The sequence below is a fragment of the Staurois parvus genome, unplaced genomic scaffold, assembly GCF_062004578.1.
Source record: "Staurois parvus isolate SC_StPar_1 unplaced genomic scaffold, SC_StPar_1.0 ptg000136l, whole genome shotgun sequence".
Taxonomy (NCBI): Eukaryota; Metazoa; Chordata; class Amphibia; order Anura; family Ranidae; genus Staurois; species Staurois parvus.
The window spans coordinates 6,470,355-6,492,914 of NW_028317932.1; the positions used below are offsets into that span (position 1 = coordinate 6,470,355).

At 39.6% G+C, this 22,560-nt stretch overlaps 1 protein-coding gene across 1 annotated transcript in view; it reads left to right on the forward strand.

Annotated features, from left to right (window-relative positions):
- The window catches only part of RAPGEF5 (Rap guanine nucleotide exchange factor 5), a 393,851-nt gene that overhangs the window by 180,581 nt on the left and 190,710 nt on the right, over nt 1-22,560 (forward strand). The window contains exon 7 of the mRNA XM_089673151.1: nt 3,321-3,369. Within this exon, the coding sequence (XP_089529277.1) occupies nt 3,321-3,369 (49 nt within the window). The remainder of the gene's footprint in view (nt 1-3,320; nt 3,370-22,560) is intronic.

The window sequence follows — 22,560 nt, forward strand, 5'->3', positions numbered from 1 at the left end:
ATGTATATTGCATGTAATATTATTATACAGGATTTATATAGCGCCAACAGTTTGCGCAGCGCTTTACAATATAAGGGAGACAGCAATATGTGCTGCTTATACTAAGTGATCTTGTTTTTTTCCTGTGCAGAGAGTGCACAGTGTACAGAGCTTTGTGTCGTTTACCAACACAGAGCTTTCTTTTGTTAATCACAGAGCCAATCATTGGGTCCTGGCAATCAATCATTGGCTAGAACCTACTGATCGGCTTGTGCTGTAACAAATCACAGCACAGCTGGGGCAGCAGGCATGCATGCCCTACCCAGAAACGCTGATCACGTACCAGATACATGATCCAGTGCACAGTGGCCACCCACTGAAATCTATTAATGCTTTTCACTTTTTCATTGGGAGAGGTAAAAACTTCCACTTTACAGGACGCTATGTAAACCAGTTAAATATTTTCTGGTTGTTCCAACAGGATGGTGTGTTGTGAAAGTCACATCCCTATGAAAAGCGTGTGACTTAAATGACGTTTACTGTTCAACAAAGACAATTAAAAACTTCCTCTTCTATTTCATTGTTCTCTCTATCAGCTCTGTAAATGTTGCCAGAGGAAACAACTGTCGGTACAGTTTCCTGCATGGGACCCTCTGCAAACTGTTTTGTGACACTTCTCATAGTGACATTGGCAGAAACAATCCGCTCACACTCAGAAATTGACCCCTTGTACAGCAAAGTTATCCCAGAAAGTGAGCTTTACTTATTACGAGCTAGAAGAAGGCATGCCAAATTGTTAAAGGAGAACTCCAAGCAAAAATCATATTCTACCTTACATACATCTTACTTTACTTGTATAGTCCCAAGCATTCCTGTTAAAGTTGCACCTCAAGCATCTAAACACATGTATACTTTCTGCTTTACCTTTTCATTGTTTTGGTGCACAAACTTTCTAGTTAAGTATTACTGTTTCTTGGGCAGTGCTCTACTTAAAGGACAGTAGCAATGATCTTTATTCACTGTCCAATGAGAATGGTGGAAGCAAAGAGGTGACAAAGAAAGCTGAAACACTGGATCAGGAAGATTAATTGCTTTTTTAGAAGCTATGGAGTCAATTTCCTAAAACTGGAGCACGCAGAATCTGGTGCTGCTATGCATGGTAGCCAATCAGCTTCTAATGTAAGCTTGTTCAATTAAGCGTTGACAATAAAACCTAATTAGTTTTTATATAGAGCTGCACCAGATTTTGCAGGCTCCAGTTTTAGTAAATCTCACCCTAAGTGCGCCATATGTCTGACTGTGCAGTGTAGTAAATGTATGTAAAGTGATAGACAATTAAAAATTATTTGACAACGGAAACAGTAAACATGCATGTATTTTATCAGTAGGAAAAATGGCTGCTAAATTTCTGCCTCCTCAGCTATTCCTCAGCTGGTTGATTGGGTAGTGGAGGAGCAGCAGCACACTGAGCAGGTCAACCCTGTGCTCTTTTTTTTCCTGTGAAAAAAATTGGAACCTTCATTGCGTCGGAATGCTAACATTCCCTCTCCCGGTCAGAGAATTGCTGTGTAGGTTACAACAGGGAGCTAAAATATAAACAGAATTTTAAGTAACTGTATATAGAAAACATTTAATGATTTTAATGAATACATAGCTGAAATAAATGGTGTTTTGACCTGCCATTTGGCTTTAAAGTAGAACTCTGGCCATAATTAAGAAAAAACAATTCTGGCACCCCTATGCCCACCCCTTGCACACAGTAATACCAACAGCACTGTGACAGCCAACCTTCTGTTCTTCAGGGCTTTGAGTGAGAGTTGGTACTCCTAGCACCTACACCTATTTTTGCAGATATAGACACTGATGGTTCTTCACTGATTACAGTAGAAGTAAGATGAAACTGACAAGTAGGCGGCAACAAGACTAGTTGGGAGACCAGCATGCAGACCAGCTTCAGAAGTTTGGTGATCACAGTGGGAACCAGTGTGGTGGAAGATTGCTGAACAACAGGTTTAGGACCTTTTTTTTTTTTTTTTTTTTTTAAAAAGCAAGTTAAAGATTGCTGAAGGAGGGTTGAAGGGCAGAGGAGGCCTCTTGGAGTGAGGAATTTGTGATAAGCTAAAAGAACCTAAAGCACTCAGTTGCGATATTTGTAAATATTTTTCATTTTTTACTGTGGTCAGAGACACCTATTGTAAAGGAGATTTTACAAGCTGGCTCAGTTCTGCACCTTTCTTGTTAAAATTTGTAGTGAGAAAATTGAAGAAGGAAGTGCTATGCTTGCATAAATGACATCAATAACATTAACATTTCATGTCCGGTCCTACCACTTCTATGATTTGTTCTGCCCATCTATGTCCACCATTATTTAGAAAGAAAAATTGTGCATCTCTATATGCACACATGGTGCCTCCATATCTCTGGTGTCACTGCAGAAGCTCTGACAGTAGCAGAAACTGTTTACTTTCAATTTTTGGTTAATTGAAACTTTAGGTGGAAGTCATTGAACAGACAGTGAGGAAGGAGTGATCTTCTGATTCATTCACTTTGTGTATAAATCTCAGCTTGAGCTATTGTGTTTGGTAAACAACAAGCTTTTTTTTTTAACAAAGCAGGTTAGCATGGCCTAAATACACATGAAAAAGAACCTACAGCTTAATCTGCTCACTAAAAATGAGAATGCAAAATATTTTTAATAATAAAGGAGAAGTATAGCAAAGCTATTTTGGCTATACTTCTCCTGGCGATCACAGGAGTACAGTTCATTCTTCACTCCTGTGACCTGTTTTCAGCCGACAGCGGTCTAAAGACCGCTGTCTGCTGATGCCAGTCAACTGGTTCAGGTTCAGCATTGTTTGATCGCTCAGTTCTTAGTGCAGGGCCAGCGGAAGACAGATGCAGCATCAGAGCAAAGCTGCATCCATGTAGATGAGTTTGTTTTTTTTCATAACCCATACTTATTTAAAAAAATAAATAAATATGCTACTGTTTAATCCTGACCACAATGAATACAAAAGGAAATGCCATGCAAAACTATATATTTCCTTAGGGCAGCAATTTTGGAATTGTGTTAAGTGACAATATTTTCTATGCTGTAAGTGAATATGATATAGGCAGGCTGTAGTGAATTTTGTTACTTGTTTACAATTGTATTCTATATTTTGAGTAGTAAAAAAAACTCAGAATTTTATTTCAAATTTAACTGTTCTGAGATTTGCATAATACAAAATGTCAACTTCATAAGACTGAGTAGGGAAATTAGTTATATGTGAATAGGCACAGCTTTTAATGCATATGTGCCTTTCATAAATTAACCTTTTTTTTTCTTTGTGGTTTATTAGGTGCAGCGGGAACTTGCAGCTGTTATTGCCTTGAAAGCAAGAAAATCTGGTGAGTACTCATGAACTTTTGGAAAATGTCACCCAAGCATCAGTTACATATCTGACTAATACACAGTACTAATGCTTTTGGTCTTGTGATGGGGAATGTATTCTCAGAATTCTGCCTGCACAGTATTTATCTATTGGACATGTTCTGTGATTATTCATTCAGTAATAGTAGCTCCCTAAATTTAAAGTTGACCTGTCAGACACAAAATACTGATCTTAGGCTAAAAGTTAAGCTTTAGTGTAAAAAGTGTAGCACATAAATCTTTCCTTATAATATCTGTAAAGCCCAAATGAAGTCTCGTACCTTTTTATATCATTAAATTCCTGTTTTCTCCTGCATGTTCTAGTTTGTGACTGATTTTTGCTTGGAAATGCTTTAAAAAACAGTTTTCAAACAGTGCTACTATCTACCCTCACACTGCAGTGGTCTGTGGTGGCATATCAGAGTAAGAAGCACACTCTTCAAGCTTCCTCACACAGACTTTTATTGCAGAAGAAGTGAGGGATGTATCACACCAGTTCTGTTACTTAGTGCCAATTACTGAATTTACTATTTTTAAATGTGGTATTTTTTGGACTGTACAGCCATACTTAACCCCTTGGCACCGGCACCTCCCGGCCCTTTAAGGGTTCCAGAAGCCGGGAGGCGGGGTGGGGTTTTAGGGTCATGTGACCGCCGTGATTTACTGTCATGGCGGTCACATGATCGGGAAAGGTCCTGATCGAAAGAGGAGATTGGGACCTTTCCGTGAGTACCGAACGTGTGTGTTGGGAGTGCGCAGGGCACGCGCTCTGAGCACATATGTTTTTTTTTTAATAGAACGCAAATGTCTGGCCACTCGGCGTCTAGGCCCAGATGCCGGGAGGCTGCACATTTGCGTTTGGCCGGTGCCAAGAGGTTAAACATCCATAGCACTGCTGTAACAGGAAAATTAGGTTAGGCTGAGAAAATGAAAGCCTTTTGTACAATTTGACTTTGTATCTGCCTCTCTGACTTCAATTGATCTTTAAATGCTTTTGGGCTTGTTTTTACCTGTGTTAGCCCTCTGAGAAGCGAGCCACACACAGGGGTTTACACATGTTGTGGATGTAATGCTTTACATTGCGGCATGGCAAAAATTATTCTCTCTGATGTGTTCGCTAGGCAGTGCTGAATGTGACCCATTCAAGTACCTGAGTGATGTGGTGGTGCAGGCTTTTAGGAGTTACAGATGGTGAGAAGGCAAATAATGCTTCCTCACCATCTGTTTTAAACCCTAAAAGCCTGCACCAGCATGCTGAAACTGTGTGCATTGCATGCAGCTGCAGGGAGGTTGCAGCATGGCCAATTCACTTATTCATTTTTGATCATTTTTGCCATGACACAGTGCAATCATGGAATGTGTATACCTCTTATACAACTGCCTTGCAGCTTGGGGGTGGGGGATAGCTGTAAGAATGAGATTCAGCCTCCTGATTTTACCACCCTCAACTGCAAGTGTAAACTAGGCCTTACAAGGGCTAAATCTGGGTACACATGGGCCAAAAATCAGCCAAAAATGGTTGGTTTGGCAGGAACCTGCTGACTTTAGGCCTATACAGCTGCCTGATAAACAGAAGCTGGTATTACGGCCAGCTTCTGTTGAATGGGTATGTTGGAAAACCAGCATCTGACTGGCTTCTGATCAATGCTGACAGCCAATGGCCATCCCCTGTCATAATAGCACAACGGGGAAGATCGCTGCACTAACATGGCTTGTGTTAGTACGGTGATTTGACCATTTTTTTCTATTCAGGCTGTTGGGTTGAACAAAAGAAAAATTTTCTCATGTGTACCCTGCATAACAAGCATTGATACCTATAGACTGTGATGGATGGTCAGACAAAGACAAACTGATATTGACAGACTCAGCACTTACAATCATACTTACATATTTTTCTGTGCATTTAATAAATATATGGGGATAAGTCCCTAGTGAGGTGTTTAATGGTGATAAGTCAGGTAGGAAGTAAAAACTATTTTTTTTTTCATTCCTTTACTGTGAATTCTTACTGAAAAATACAGAGAAAGTAATAGAAATGTATCTGTTTAATAAATGGTGAAAAGCACAAAAAATTACCTATGACCCTGATAAATATGGAGAAAAATCTCCTAGATTTATCACCATGTCACTTTTTTGGTGAAAAACTGAGAAAAGAGCCAGGAAGTGACCATTTTAAATATTAATCAGACATCACTGCAGGATTGCTCATGCTGTAAAGCATCCAGTTGCGCACTTTGCAGCACATACTCTCATTCCCCCTTCCTTTCATATTTCTGCACCAAATGCACATAGGGCCTTGTTCACAACAGCAGGCTCACTTTATGATGCATATTATGCATGTGCTTGGTCTGTGTTGTAACAATGCATCTTAAGCCCCTTTTACACTGATACAGCAAGGTTTTCCTGCAGTGCATGTGCAGTGTACCCTTGTGCGAGTTACCTGCGTTTTGCCATAAACTTCTATTGTATCAGGCTGTTTTGATGCGTTTTATGAAAGTGCACTAAAACTGTCTGATGTAATAGAACTCTATAGCAAAGCACAGGTAACTCACTCTAAACCCGTGGATACACTGTGCTGCACATGCAGTTCAGGAAAACCACAGCACATCAGTGTAAATGTGCCCTTAGTATTTAAGTTTTTAAATTTTTTAATTTTAAGGGCTCAACCACACAGCCTGCATGCTAAAACACTTTTACACTGCGTTGCTCAGGGGTGGTATGATAAACATGGAGTGATGGTAGAATAGCAATAATAAATTGTTAATATTATTTTATTTTTTTTGTTCAGGTTTGGGTGCTTATTATTGTTATTATTTTATTATTATTCATAATGTATTTAATATATTTTTTTAGGGTTAATTATTAGTTATTTATTACATGGTATTCATTTTATTTATGATTATTTATATTTTACATTTATTTATTGATACATTATTATTATTTTTTACATTTTTCATCTGAGCAGAAAAACAAGTAAAAACATGAAACAAAATTAGCAAATGCGTGCAAAAACGCACCAGTCACGCATTTCCATTAATTTTTTATGGAAAGAAAACCACTTAAAAATATGAAAATCTGCCCAATTTGAGCAACCAAGAAACCTCCAGAAATTGTTTGAGCTTCAGGCGTTTGGCTTCAGGCGACTTGGAGTGGAGATATAAACCATCTCCATTGGGAATAATTGATTTTTTTTTCTCCTCAAGAGTTTTGGAACTTCGAGCTACAAATCACTCAGGTGCGAATGGGACCTTAGGGAAGCAAAGTTGATTCTCCGGCCATCTGGCATTGACTGAAGTGGATTCAACCTGGTTGGTTGTGTCATGTGATGTCAGTCCCCAAGCTTTGAGACCAACTTCGATTCAAATTGTGTTGGACAGCTGGCACTCCAGCATAACTTTTCTGCACATTTTGTGATGGGGTGATATTCATACCATTTTTATATCTTAACTGATAATTATTAGCAAAGGCTCTCCATCATGAGTTCCCTAAAATTCTAAATTTGACATATCTCAAATAGGGCCTCAGCCAGCTTCAAGTGCAACTACAACATTTTTTGTAAAGTGGAAATTCATGCAAAAAGCTACAACCACTTTAAAGGCATATGTCCTAAAATTGACCTGTTAGTCTGCACTAATAAATGTTTAACATGTTGCAATATACTACAGCAACAACTTTTTTTTTTTTTGGAAAAAGCTCTTTTCTTGATGTAGTGGTGTATTTAGGTTTTGTGCTGCCCTAGGCAACACAAAAATTTTACTACCCCCCCCCCCACACACACACACACAATGATCGTGTGTGTGTGTGTGTGTGTGTGTATTTATATATATATATATATATATATACTGTATATATTTGGACACAAAATGTTTACCAAAACATATTCAAGCTATAGTTATATAATAGATATGGGCGGAAAGTGCACACTATCAGGTTTAATATGAGGATATGTACATCCAAATTGGAGAAGGGTTTAGGAATTACATCTCTTAAGGGTAGCCATCCCCCCTTTTTCAAGGGACCAAAGGTAATTGGACAATTGAATCAAAAGCTGTTTCATGGCAAGGTGTGGGATACTCCTTTATTATGTCTTCATCAATTAAACCAGTAAAAGGTCTGATTCTAAGTGTGGTATCTACATTTGGAATCTATTGCTGTGAACATACATCATGTGTTCAAAGGAGCTGTCAATGCAAGTGAAACAGGCCATTGTAAGGCTTCAAAAATAAAACAAATCCATCAGAGAGCAGCTACATTTTGAGACATTCTGAGGAAAGAACACACTGGTGAGCTCAGCAACATAAAAAGGCATGGATGTCCATGGAAGACAACAGTGGTGGATGATCGCAGGAATCTCTCTATGGTAAAGAAAAACCCATTCACAACATTCAGACAAGTGAAGGACACTCTCAAGGAGGTGGGCGTATCATTGACAAAGTCTACAATCAAGAGAAGAGTTCATGAGAGCAAAAACAGAGGGTTCACCACAAGGTGCAAACCATTCATAAGCCTGAAGAATAGAAAAACCAGATTAGACTTTTCCAAAAAAACATCTAAAAAAGTCAGACCAGTTCTGGAAAACATTCTTTGGATGGATGAAACTAAGATTAAACTGTACCAGAATGATGGGAAGAAAAAAGTGTAAAGGAGTCTTGGAACAGCTCATGATCCAAAGCACACAACGTCATTTGTAAAACATGGTGGAGGCAGTGTGATGGCATGAGCATGCATGCCTTCCAGTGGCACTGGGTTATTGGTGTTTATTGATGATGTGACAGAAGACAGAAGCAGCCGGATGAATTCTACAATGTTTAGAGATATACTGTCAGCCCAGATTCAGCCAAATGCAGCAAAGTTGATTGGATGGCGGTTCACAGTACAGATGGACAATGATCCAAAACACACTGCAAAAGCAACCCAGGAGCTTTTGAAGGAAAAGAAGTGGAATATTCTGAAATGGCCGAGTCAATCACCTGATCTCAACCCGATTGAGCATGCATTTAACTTGCTGGAGGCAAAACTAAAGGCAGAAAGCCCCACAAAGAACAACTGAAGACATCTGCAGTTAGAGCCTGGTAAAGCATCAGAAAGGAGGAAACCTAGTCTTTGGTCATGTCAATGGGTTCCAGACTTCAAACAGTCATTGCCTGTAAAGGATTCTCAACAAAATATTAAAAATGAACATTTTTTTTTATGATTATATTCATTTGTCCAATTACATTTGAGCCCCTGAAAATGGAGGGTCTGTGTATAAAAATGGTTGCAGTTCCTAAAATTTGTACTTGATATTTATGTTCAACCCCTTGAATTAAAGCTGGTTGTCTGATGATGATCATTGAACTCTCTCTCTCACGAATATGTTTCAATAATCGTGTGTGGGTGTGTGTACAGTCCCATACGATCTCTCTGTGATCCTGTCTCATGTGCTGCATGAAGGAGGACTGTTCTGACAGGAGGGTGAGCTCGGAGAACACAACACAGCTCACCTCCTCCTGGCTCTTTCCTCTCTGCCACCTCTCCTCTCCCTGCTCCGGGCTGTCCCCTTGTCCTGGCTCTGAGTGTGGGCAGGGAAAGGAGCTCAGCGGAGACCAGCCACTCAGGAACACCAGGGCACCCCCTCGATCCAGCTAGGTCTGTCTCTCCCTCCAGCAGCAGAAAGGAGAGAGGGGGAGAAACCGGCTTTCAGCTGCTGGAGGGAGAGATACAAAGTGCATTGTTCTGCAACTGCCCTCCCCCACCACTCATTCCTCCTGCTGTCCGGGCCACCTACAGGAGTACCAGTGGTACCCCTCTGATGGCAGCCCTGTATGTGTCAGTCCGTTGCTGATCACCAGGTCCCTCCTTCCAGGGGGGGCAGTACCGCCCCCCCTAAAAATTGCTGCCCTAGGCAAATGCCTTGTTTGCCTCGCAGTAAATACACCACTGCCATGACTATTAAAGAACGATCCTTAATGGATTATAAAAAAAGAACATACATACACACTTCTATTGTGCAGCATCTGTGTGAAGTTGCATCTGCCTCACTTCAACTATAAGAGAGCTGAGAGACCAAAAGACAGCAGTGACTGTCAGTCCACTCTGCTTCTCCAGCAGTCACTAGAGCACTAGGCTGGGAAGGGGGCAGGCACAGTAAGTTCCAGCTTTCAGCTACTTGCTGAAATGCAGAGTCACCTATCAATCAGTCAGCCAGGTGGATCCTGACAATATTGATAAAATATTCTAGGTCACAGGACAGCATAAGAAAATGTACTCCTGTGCAGGGGCAGACTGACCATTTGGAAACTCGGGCACTGCCCGAGTCAGTAGGGGGCCCCATGAGATGCCCCTGGTACCTTTTTCATAGGCTTTTTAGAGTTTGGGCAAGGACACAGGGGCCCCATTATCCCCTATTGCCCAGGGGGCCCCATGAGTTGTCAGTCCGCCCCTGCTGCTGTGACCCTCAAGTAAAGTTCAGCCAAAAAAGCTTTGGCCATACTTCTTTTAGTCCTGCCCCACACTGTGAATCACACAGGAATGTGCTGCATGTACCTGTTCGATTTCCATGTGATTCAGTGCGGTGTGATTTGAGCCCATTTATTTTGAATGGGCTCAAATTGCATGGCATCGCAATTGGTGCATGCACTATTTTCGGAAGCGCACTGCAACTGGATCGCAAGGTACTTTTGTACCATGCGATCTGGTGCAGACAAATGCACTGCATTTGGGGTGTTGTTAACATTGAAACCCACTGCATCGAAACTGCAGTGAGCTATGAACGCTGTGTGAATTTCCTTCAACGAGTTCTAGTGTGAACCTAGCCGGAAACTCCACACAATTTTGCCAGGGCTGAGATAATGCTATCAGTTTCTGCAAATGGAATAACTCAGATTGCAACATTGTAACTTTGAAACAAGTCACAAGGCGAGAGGCTGCAACAGTGGCTGATACATTTGAGACATTTGTAGGGCTAGGTTCACACTGCTGTGATCAGATTTTGATCCTGCTTTCAGTGCGTTTATGTAGTGAAACTCAAGTTGCATCTGAAATCACACTAGTGTGAACAGATTCTAAACAGCAGCCAAAAGACACCAGGATTTGCATGATTGTGATATCTTTGAGTCAGTATCTCAGTCCAGAATGTAGGTGCTGACCCTGTATAATGCATAATCAATGTTTGTACCATGGTCCTGGAGAGAAAAGTAAATGAAGACATTGTCATATGTGAAAGTGGTGCTTTACACATTGCTCAGCATAAATACACGTAAAGAAGACCTTTAAGTATATTTACAAGCTGGTGTGAGTAATTTCCTGACCATTATACTTTGTGACTAATAAATTGGAGCTTTTGTTGTGCCAGTGATTGCAGGAGACCTGAATACTTAACCTGTCACAATATACATCAAAAGTATAATGTTTCAGAAAATACCTACCTTTGATCATTAAAAACAGTTACTAATTTCCAGACAAATGACTATGCTTAGTCTGAGATGATGTGCTGCAGACAGGAGGAAGCATTTTCTTAAGTCTCCTCTCGGCAACCAGAAGACTGAAACATTGTAGCTTTGTAACAAGACAAAAAGTACAAGGCTGCAGCAGGGACTGATCTGTATGGGACATCAGTGAACAGAGCCAAGAGGTGCATGGGTACCAGGAGTTATATGATCCTGCCAACATCACAGTCCAGGATGTAGTTGGCTTAACAGATATGGCCACTTCCTTCTGGAGAAAAAAAGCACATAAAGGTGTTGTCAGGGAAAGTATGATGATCTCTGGTAATACACACCTGAAAGTGTTACAGTTACACATTACTTAGCATACATGTACTCAACAGTAACATATAGTATATCAGATGCTAGAGCCGCTATCAAATCACACCCACTAATTTATGCTGTGGTGTTTTAATAGCAAAACAAAACGTAGAAGAATAAAGGCTTTTCTTTTACATATTTATTTCCACATTGCCCTTTCTACAGCAGAGCAGTTTTTCCATGCCATATATACAGAATGTGGTGTGCATTAACACAGATCAGACAACAAGCATTGAGGCTTTATATAATGTTTCTCCTATTTACACTATGATTCCTTTGTAAGGATTTTAAGTGCCCTGTTGCCAATTTATCAAACACATGTACATTTGTATAGAGATCTAAAAGAATGGTAGTGGAAAACTGACCATTGTGCCTCTTAGTTTGCTATTGTTGAGTAAAAAAACACCCATTAAGAAAGAGACCATTGTTTCTCCTTCTCACCATTTATATGCAACCCAGTGACACCATATGAGGAGCATCTTAGCCCAGTACCAAAAGGAAAAAACAACTTTGGTACACTGTGTTCTTTTATTTCTAATGCATCGCAAAAGTTATGAGTTTAGAATTCATTTTATCAGTGTCTGTGCTGAAGTTCTGTTTGTCTTCGTTCACGCTACTGCGACCTGAAAGTCTTGCGACTTACAGTGTAACTTTGCCAGACGACTTGAGTACTGTAACAAATATAGGAAGTGCCACAGAAAATACAAGATAAATAATAAGCAGCACCTCTAACCAAAAAAGGTGAAATTGTGTATAAAGAGTGCGCTAGTTATTCACAAAAAATGCAAGGATAAATAATAGAAATAACAAATAAAGTCCATAAATATAAACATAAGTCCAGCCACCATAAACAGTGATAATCCGATATCAACTTAACATCAATCTTGAAACAAACACCCATGTGCAAATCCGACACCAGATGAAATTAATACACTCACCAGAGCTATATGCTGATTAAGTTGTAAACCAGCATGATAGCATTTTGCTCTGGGAGCGATGATCTGCAGCAACTACTTTGAAGCGACTTTGCAGCAACTCTGAAGCAACTTTCAGGGAATGCCTGGGTAACCTTCCTCTAATTTCAGATCTAAATCACATCAATTTAGATGGGGATCCGACTTGGAGGCGACTTCCATTAAAGTCTATGGGAACAAGTTGGATTGAAGTCGCTTTGAAGTAGTACAGGAACCTTTTCAGGAACCTTTTCTAAAGTCGGAGCGACTTCAATAGTGCTAATCAAGACAGCTCTCATTGACTAACATAGGATTTCACATGTCATGCGACTTGGGATTTCACAAGTCAGATCCCAAGTCAGTGTGAACCAAGCCTTTGTGATTATGGACTCAAATCCTAAAACTGGCTATAAATGAAGAGGTTTGTTTGTTGATATATAAACAATTAATCCCTTGAACAGTCTACCTGTTAACAAGAACATCAGCTCTTCAATGCTACCCATTACTGCCTATGGTTCAGTAACGGCAGTCATGAACATACTGCCTTGTGTTGCTTAAAGGGAACAGGGTAAATTAGAGCTGCCATTTTTCTGCAGTCTATATCTGCCATTGAATAATCAGCTATGATGGGTTAGCTGTTTTTCTTTGCTTTTGAAAGAGAGAAAAATATAAAATCAGTTACATACCAAATTGATCCTATGTAAGGCTGAGCTCAATAGGTATGTCTTTTTATGCAACCTAAAGTGGTTCTAAAGTCAAAACAGTTTTTACCTTAATGTATTCTATGCATTAAGTTAAAAAATATTCCTCTACGTGTCCTAAACACCTACCTGGTTCCTCTCAACACTCCGTTGCTGTCCTGGCTGCAGCACTGCTCCACCGCTTCCTGGACTCAGAGGACACAGGCGGCAGCAGAAGCCATTGGCAGCCAAACAGGGGCAGACTGACCATTTGCAAACTTGGGCACTGCCCGAGGGGCTGGGGTCAGTAGGGGGCCCCATGAGATGGTACCTTTTTCATAGGCTTTTTTGAGTTTGGGCAAGGACACAGGGGCCCCATGATCCCCTATTGCCCGGGGGGCCCCATGAGTTGCCAGTCTGCCCCTGCAGCCAAACTTCTGTAAGGAGGGAGCAGGGCAGATCGTGAAAATACCCGCTCTGTGCAGTATCATTGCACAGAGCAGGTAAGTATAAAAATGTTTTATTTTAAAGCAAAAAAAAAAGTAGCATTTAGTATCACTCTAAAGGCAAAGTTCACCTTTTCAGGCAGAGTTTCACTTTTCATAATAAAAAGAAGTCTTTTCTAATGTCTTTTCTACCCAAGCTATCCCAATGTACAATGTGCTTATCGCTCACTTACCTAGTCTATGGCAGCCTTCAATCTGCACCTCTCTGTTCCAAATTTAAAAAAAAATACATTTTAAGCCCTGACTTCCTGTAGCATTACGTGACCATTCAGGAACCTTCATATCGCATCATGCACTACCCAACTGCATCACAGAACAGAGCGTGTTTTACCTCTCTGGACAACACCTCCCTCATTACTGGACCACCTCTTTTTTTTTTTTTATTTCCAGGCACTTTTCTACATCTTCCCTTAAGGTGCTCAAACACTGTACAGTCTCTTTTAGATCTTTCATCAACTATGTAGTGCAAGGGCCTGCTTGATTTGATACAAATTTAATAGATTGTTCAAGTGGGTCCACCTATTACATAGTTTTTGTAAATCTAAAGGAAATTATACAGAGATTGTACAATCAGACTGCACAGTGCATGGGTGTCAAACTTGCGGCCCTCTAGCTGTTGCGAAACTAGTCCCATCATGCTTCTGCCTTTGGGAGTCATGCTTGTAACTGTCAATCTTGCAGTGCCTCATGGGACTTGTAGTTTGGCAACAGCTGGAGGGCCATCAGTTTGACACCTGTGACATAGTGTATGGTCAGCTTTATAGAAGTACACGAGAGAGACTAGATGGAGATACTAAGGCTGGCCATACATTATACAATTTTCTTGAGATTTTTGCTTTAAATTTACCAAAAACCATATAATATGAGGTCAAACCTAAACAGCACTTTCAATTGTGTCCAATTAAGCAAGCCCTAGCACTACATAGTTGAAGGTAAATCTAAAGGAAATTGGGCAGAAATTGGACAGAAAATTGTATAGTGTATGGCCAGCCTTAGCTATCATTGTTCTTGTGTAAACACACTAATTTCACTTTCAGGCTCCAATCACACCCAGCAAAGTGGGAGTGCATATTTTGTGGCATATTTTTTCATACAACATGCATGTGCATCAAACACAGCAAAGTAGCCCATGGGGCATTTTGGAATGTTTCGGTTTGAACATTTTTTTACTGTACGTTTTTGCAGGCAGCAAAATGCGTGTTTGCTTCTGCAGTTGGAGTGCCATTAACAATTAATGGCACATAAAGTGTGATTAGTTCATTATAGGTGTATAATTGGAGGACACACCTATCTATCCAATCACTCTGTATCCAATCAGGCAAGCCCTTGCACTGTATAGTTAATGGTAGATCTCAAGAAGATTGTACAATCAGATTGTATAGTGTATGGTGAGATTACAGACAAAACACTGGGTATGTATTCAGGAAAAACAATGTTCACTAACAGTGATTGCATTGGAAAAGCATGTAAATACAGAGGTTGGTGGGAGCAATCTCTTAAGGAAGGGGGGGGGGGGGGCAGGTGCAGGGTGTGTTATAATTAAGACCTTTAAGACCTTTACCAGGAAGTCATGGAGGCATTTTCTGAAGAAACTGGTGGCTGAGGTAATGCCTGCCCGAGAATATAGAGAAAACTTTATCTTTTCTGCAACAGAGGTACATTCATGGTATATTGGTACATAGGAAAGCTGAGATTTATTAAAAATAGGCAAACTTGGCCTTTCAGCTGGCCATATACAGCTAAATTTTGGCCCTCTTGGCACCACCCAGCTCGGCAAAGCTTGACTAAAAAAATCAAAGGAGCAGGGTAAAGAATGGTCGGCCGAACAGTGACTATGGGTAGCTTTTTAATACTTCAGAAGTGTGCATATTTAGTTTTTCAAGCCTGATTGGGAGATTGTTGCACGACTGTGCTGTAAATGTGTATATCATGCACTAATTGTATTGCCACAATAACCTAAGGGCATTTTCCTCAGTCACCTCTTGCCAGCTCTCTTCTTGGAAATATGTTTCCATGTGAATTTTCAGCTATGGTCATTCAGAAAGTGAAGACAGATAGCATGTACAATGATGGGGAGAAACACTTACTGCTCACTGCAGCACATTTATTTCATTGTTACTCTGCACCTGATGAGAACAATCAATATCTCCTTACCAAGAATGTGTTTGATGGCTTTTGCAGTTCTCTCAAAGAATAGCACCATTTTATAAATTGGGTAGTGTGATTTGGCATGAATTTGAAGTCCGACAAATTACCTCCCTTCAAATGTCTGTGCATATGGTGAAGGGATATATCTGCATCCTTCTATCAAATAATAACATTGTCAATATGGGAAAATCACTTTTGTTGTGTTCCTGCAGTGGGAGCAGTCACTGCTTTTCTTATCTCTGGACTTTCTGTAAGATTCCTTTGTGAGTGAAGGGAAATGTTTCTGTTTATCTTTCTTAGGTTCAGTTTATCTTTCTCATGTTCAGCTTCCTATTTTTTCTCTCTCTCTGTTTCCCAGCAGTCTGAACATACATACTGTATAACTGTCTAAAATTTAGACCAGTATAAAGATCATTACATGTATTATAGCATTTTTTTAAGCAATGAAAAAAGTTTAAAGTGTTTTCACCTTTTTTATAGTTTGGTGGTTCTTCTCTCCTAAAACCTCTTGCATCTACTTTCTATATTCATTTGCTTCAGCAACAGCTTAAGGGGAAACTTGCCTACACAGTGTACATAAGCACAGCTGCCTAAAGTCTCCATCAAAATTACATACGTATGACAGGGGGACAATGCAGGAGAAAAATTGGAATACAGTTTTTACCGATAAGGCCCCATACACACTGGGCATTTAACCCAGCTGTGGTGATTAGGTGGTGGCAGAAGGCACAAGTACACTATCCAGTACCCATGCCAGCAGCCTGGTAAACTCTATGAGAGGGCAGTATGCGCCCAAGGATAACTGCCCAGAATGTAGACTTCTTGCATTTCTGGCATTCATCCCTGGGTGCATAATGTATCAAATGTTAGTACTGCTCAGTGCACCACTCAGCCCCAGCAACCGTCAGCCTGTCATAGAGTTTACCAGGCTGCTTGCAGCAGAACTGGATGGTACACTGTATCTTCTGCCCTCACCCAAATGCTAGAGCCTTGAGCACCAGGGCTAAACTCCCAGTATGTATGGGGCCTTCTAAGTGTTTAAACAAGAATCTGCATAGTAGGATTATGTAATGAAAGCTGCAGATTTAAAATGATTGAAAATAACATTTGAAATGAGATTAAAGTCTATCTAAAAATCAAAAATTGTATATATTGCATCTTACAAATCCTTAGGTGTGGTGGCTATATCGACTTTATTGTTTCAGGCTTTTAAATGGCAGTGTTTAGATCCACTTTTGTTTCCCATATTTTGTTAGAGTGTATGTATACACAATTACTAAGATTTCATATAGTCTTTTGCGTGTTCATGTAATTTCAAAAGTAAATTTTTGATCTACAGCATTCATTAAAATAATATCTAGTAATCCTGCAAAGAAAGCCTTTGTTTTGGCACTTTCTGTTATGAAGTGACAGTGCTTTGTCCCTGCCTCCCAAATGCTCTTCTGTGTTGTCACCCTGTTACCTGTGTCAATGCTCAGTACTCACACATGGTCCCCAATTGTCCCCGTCAGTAAGGCCCACAGGAGCAATGACATGTAGCTACTGTTGAAGTGAGTTCAAGTAGACGGAAGTTTCATGTACACTGGAGGAGATCAGTAAGGATGAGATATTAAAAACAAGTTAAAGAGGGTAAAAAGTTTCTTAAAAAAACAAAACAAAAAAGCATTAATTTATAATACAAAGTTCTCTAGTAAATTAAATGGTATCCATAGCTACTCTACTCTTCAACTGAAAACTGAAAAAAATGAAGTGACTCTATAGTGGTATTGGAAAAATCATCTATGTGAAATACAGTAAAATAATGTAGAAATCTCTATTGCAGATTCTTACCTGCTTCTTTTCTGTAGATATTGAGACTATGCTCACGTCAGTTGCTGAAAGTGTGTGCTAATTATGTGTGATTACTATCTGTAATTACATGATTGGTTATAAAAACATTGTACCATCAGCACACCTTCACACATTCAGCACTTTTATTTTAAGTATCCTATTAAAGATGCATTACCTCAAGTTCTCTGTCGACCTCTGGGAAAAGCAGTGGGCCAGTTACAGGAGCAGAGGGATGAGAATTATGCACAATTCCGAAGCCTAAAACATGTTTGATAAGAAGTATTATACAGTGCAGTAGAGCCTGATTGGTTCATACTGCAGTCCACCCATTTTCAGCTTTATTTCATGTGTGAAGGGGATTATGGGAAGGTAATATGAAAATAGATTCCAAGTAATTATTCCAGCAGTGTTCAAAATCATATTTATTAGTTTTTAGAATGAATAAATAACTGGGATTAAATAATGATTTTTATATTTGCTTGGAGTTTTCTTTTAAGGATGCTGGGATAATTATTTTTCTAATCTCTCTAGTATTTTCAAATTAAAAAGTCAGGAAGATAACAGCTCAGTCGGAAGATAAGTCCAGTTTTTGCTAATAACATCCTGTGTTTATATTACATGGGAAGCATGGTACTTTTCCACAGGGTAACTGTAATGAAAGAAATCCCCCTTTATCAGTGGCGTCACTGAATATTCATAGTGCTAATTAGCTTCCTTTTTGTAATTTAACTGATTTACTTAGTAAAGTGTACCTCTTAGCACTTGTTATCTTTGTTGCCTTTTTTCCCTGGGGCTTATAGCATATTCCTGAATTAATGAGGAGTTTTCATGATATATTTCTGGAAAGAGAAAAAGCTGCAGCAGAAACTGTGTAAGTGGTGGCTTTAGAAGATGATGGATTGTTACTTATTAATGTGTCTGTGTGCTGCATTATCATTAAAGAGACCCCGTTGCCAGATCATTCATTTCAACAAATATGTTCTCATAGGATTATATTTGCATTCAATGTATTTGATGCATTTTTTTTTACCTGTAAAACCCTTCCTATGTAAACGTCCAAAACCCTGAGTCTGCTGCTGGGCACCACTATCCTGAATGTGATGTCAGAAGCCCCAGTGTGTGCAACAATGAAGCTTCCTATGAGCGTAATGATTTGGGTTTGCAGGTCTATTCATACTGTTCTGCATGTTCTGCCTGTAGAAGGGATGCTGACAGCTAAAAGGGAAGCAGAGGAAATACCTGAATCTATAATAAAGTGCTTGTATAATATTATTACACAAGAAGAATTTAAATCCTAAGTTTACTCAAACATTACAAAAAAAAGTTCTAAATTGAGTTGCAGTTCAGTGAGTAAAATAAGTATTTTATCCCCATACAAAACATGACTTAGTATTTGGTAGAGAAACCCTCGTTGGCAAGCACAGAGGTAAGATGTTTTTTGTAGTTGGTAACCAGGTTTGCACACATCTCAGGAGGGATTTTGGTCCAAGCAAGGGGTTCTCCACGAAATACCAAGTCATGTCACTAATATTTTATTTTACTCACTGAACTGCAACTCAATTCATAACATTTGTATCATGTGTTTTTTTCTGGAGTTTTGGTTGATGTTCTGTCTCTATCATTTAAAATACACCTATGATAAAATTTATAGACCCTTCACTTCTGCAAGGGATCAAATAATTATTTTCCCCACTGTACGGAAATGGGTTCTTTAGGTGGTGGTAGTTAGAACTACCTGAATTTGGCACACATGTTAGTAATGTTACCTAAATTGGCACAAATGCTTTCCTGAATTAGATGAAGGTTAGTTCTACAGAAAACAGCAGACAGAAAAGTGTTACTGCTTTATTGACTTCCCCTGTGTACAGTATGTTCTTTATCCATTGTCACTAATAGAAGCAGAACTGGTGAGAATTAGATGACTCATGTCATTGCTGGCAGTGTGGTGGGAAAAGCACTACATAAAGTCAGTTGTAGAGCCTGTGTACACCAATTGCGCTAAATAACATCTATCAGCATTTGTATCGTTTAATGCAGAAACTTGGTGAGTTTTTTTGTAAACACTATTAGGACCGGTATTTACCATAAATGAAGAGTGTCCCATGACTCGTAGCTGCTTTGTTAAGTTGAAATGTGAAGTCCTCTGTCTCTGGATAACCCAGCAGCGGTGATCTTCCGGTTTTGCGGGGGTTAATATGAGTAGCTGGACCTATGAGAGGTACTTGTCAAGTGCCGAATATGCCCACTCTTTCTGCCCCCATGCAACATTCACAGAAACTGTACTATTGGTTCCCACAATGAAAAGCGTTCTATCAATGGAGGATGGGTAGATGAATGAAAGGTCCTCCCTTTTCCAATCTTTTCATTGAAGGAGTAGTACAACTCCTATGAATGGAACATGGGGTAGAAAGGACTGAAAAAGTTGGCACCTTATGAAGGCTTGTCACAGGTGCAGCTGCTTATACAGTCATGGCCAAAAATATTGGCACACCTACATTTCTCTCAGATAATGCACAACTTTGCCCAGAAATGTGTTGCAATTAAAACATTTTCACCATTTTAACTGGTTGCTGATGTGATTTCTATATTGTCAGCACCTGTTAATTGATACAGGAGAGTTTAATTACAGATTACAGGAGCATCAAAAATTTGGAATGCAATTATTTCTTACAATTTTGACAAGGTGCCAATAATTTTGTCCAGTCCAGTTTTGGGGTTTTGCTTGGAATGTGTCAGATTTGGCTTTTTGTTTCTTCACTTTGTGTCATACCAATACAAACAAAAAAATAAACATGAGAATGCCTAAACATTTGTAATTGCAACAATTTCCTGGGCGAAGTGGTGCATTATCTGACTGAAATGCAGGGGTGCCAATATTTTTGGCCATGCCTGTATTAACTCCCACAGCACAGGATAATCACCACTGTGTGGATATACAAGGGCAGAGGATTTCAGATTTCAACATAACACAGCATCATCAGCACACAGGACACCCTTCATTCAGAATAAGTACTGTCCCTGGTACTGTTTAACATAAATTGTAAAGCTGAGGTTTAGTGATTTTCTTTTTTTAAAGTGATTAGGGTTGAGGTAATTGTTGTTTACACCAGCCTTTCTTAACCTGTTTCCAGTGATGTGGCACATATATGCGGCCTCTCGGCAAACAGGCTTTAACGCAGAGAGGCCACATATATGCGGTCTTATGTAAACAGATCTCTGTGCTGAGAGCGCGTGCCCTGCACGCTTCATGCACAGACGCCAGCGGGGAACGGAAAGCTCCCAACACATACTAGCGATAGGGAGCATTACGATCATGGGACTGCCAATCCCAGTGGTCACATGACCCAAATTCCCACCTCCCGGCATTTAAAAGCTCTTAAAGGTCTGGGAGGCAGTGGCAGGAAAGGGTTAACCAGGCTTTCTCTGATGTTTGCTAGAGGTTCCTTAACCACTTCCATACAGGGCACTGGTAAACCCTTCCTGCCCAGGCCAATTTTCAGGTTTCAGCGCTCTCACACTTTGACAATTGCGCAGTCATACAACACTGTACCCAACTAAAATTTTATAATTTTCTTCACACAACAAGAGCTTTCTTTTGGTGGTTTTTAATCACCACTGGGGTTTTCATTTTTTTGCTAAATTAACAAAAAAAGACTGACAATTGTGAAAAGAAAACACGTTTTTCTTTGTTTCTGTTATAAAAGTTTGCAAATAAATAATTTTTCTTCATAAATTTAGGCCAAGATGTATTCTGCTACATGTCTTTGGTGAAAATAACCCAAATTAGTATTTATTATTTAGTCTGTAGGAAAGTTATAGGGTTAACAAACTATGGGATATATCTGAAAATTGATCAGTCCTGAAGTACTGACATCCAATCTAATTTCTTGAGGTCCAAGAATGTCAGGACAATACAGATATCCCCCAAATGACTCCTTTTTGCAAAATAGACAGTCCGACGTATTTCATAACAGGCATAGTGAGTTTTTTGAAGTTGTAATTTTTTTGGCATAATTTTTCCGAAAATGAAGAAATTTAAAAAAGGATTTTCACTAATTTTTTTTTACATACTGTTACCAGTGCAGTACAGCGCCATCATATAACTGGCATGGCGGTGATCAGGGACACTGACTGGTGACAGTATGAAAAAAAAAATTGATAATATTTTTTTTATTTTCCTTTTTTTTTTTATTATTTTTAATTTTCTATTAAATTTTTTTCTTTTTTTAAGATTTTTTTTTCATATTTCACTATGACCAAAGTAGTATAATGTTGCCATAGTAACATTATACTACTATGGGGAAGTGATCAGTATTTAATTTTTTTACACAATTTGCTTATAGCAAAGAATTACTTTGTTATAAGCAAGCATTTACCTGAATGAAATCAATTCATTCAGGGTTTTTTTTTGTGCTTAGCTGTGATTTGGCCACGGCTAATCACATGACACAGCTGGGCTGTGATTGGCCCAGCTTGTGCATGTGATCGCTGTGGCCAATCACAGCTAGACACACTGGCATGAAAGGAAACCATCCATTGTATACAACTGTCATGTGACCTGCTGTAATTGGTCACAGCAGGTCATATGGTACTTGCAACAGGGTCGGTACACATCTGTCATCGGCCGTGTCTCAGGTACACGGCTGGTGACAGAATGCCATATGGCGTCCACCCAGAGGGACAAGCTGTTCGCCCGGCTGCCATCTGGCTATAGGCCGGGCGGAAACTGGTTAAACAATAAGTAGATTCTGCCTCACAGATAAGTAGCCACTTGCAACAATAATCTTTTTAACTATCTGTAAGGGGTGCATTCTTCCCAACGACCACATATGTAAAGAGCTTTCTTCGAACAGAGCGTCACACCAATTTACAATGAGCAATAGATCTGGTAATTTTCAGGGGTTCCCTGAGCTCTTATTTCAAGGGCTCCTCCACATTAAAAAGGCAGAAATAAGCTAGTCTACACTTTAGATCCAAAGAATCCTCAAGAACCCACAATAAACTATGTTTTCAGGGTTCTCCTCAATTAGTACAGCTGTTGTATTTACTGATCCAGAGACAGAATACCATGTAGTGGAATGGAGTGTATCTATCTTTTAGGCTATTAAAATAGGAAATAAATGGCAACACAAAGTTGGTCGCTGCATCACTAATTGTTTGTGTCACAATAACTTGAAAAATGAAATGGCAGCCAGGTACCTACCGGATGGAAAACTCAAAAGGGATTTCCTATTCACCTAAAAATTCAGGCCCCTGTGTACAATTTTC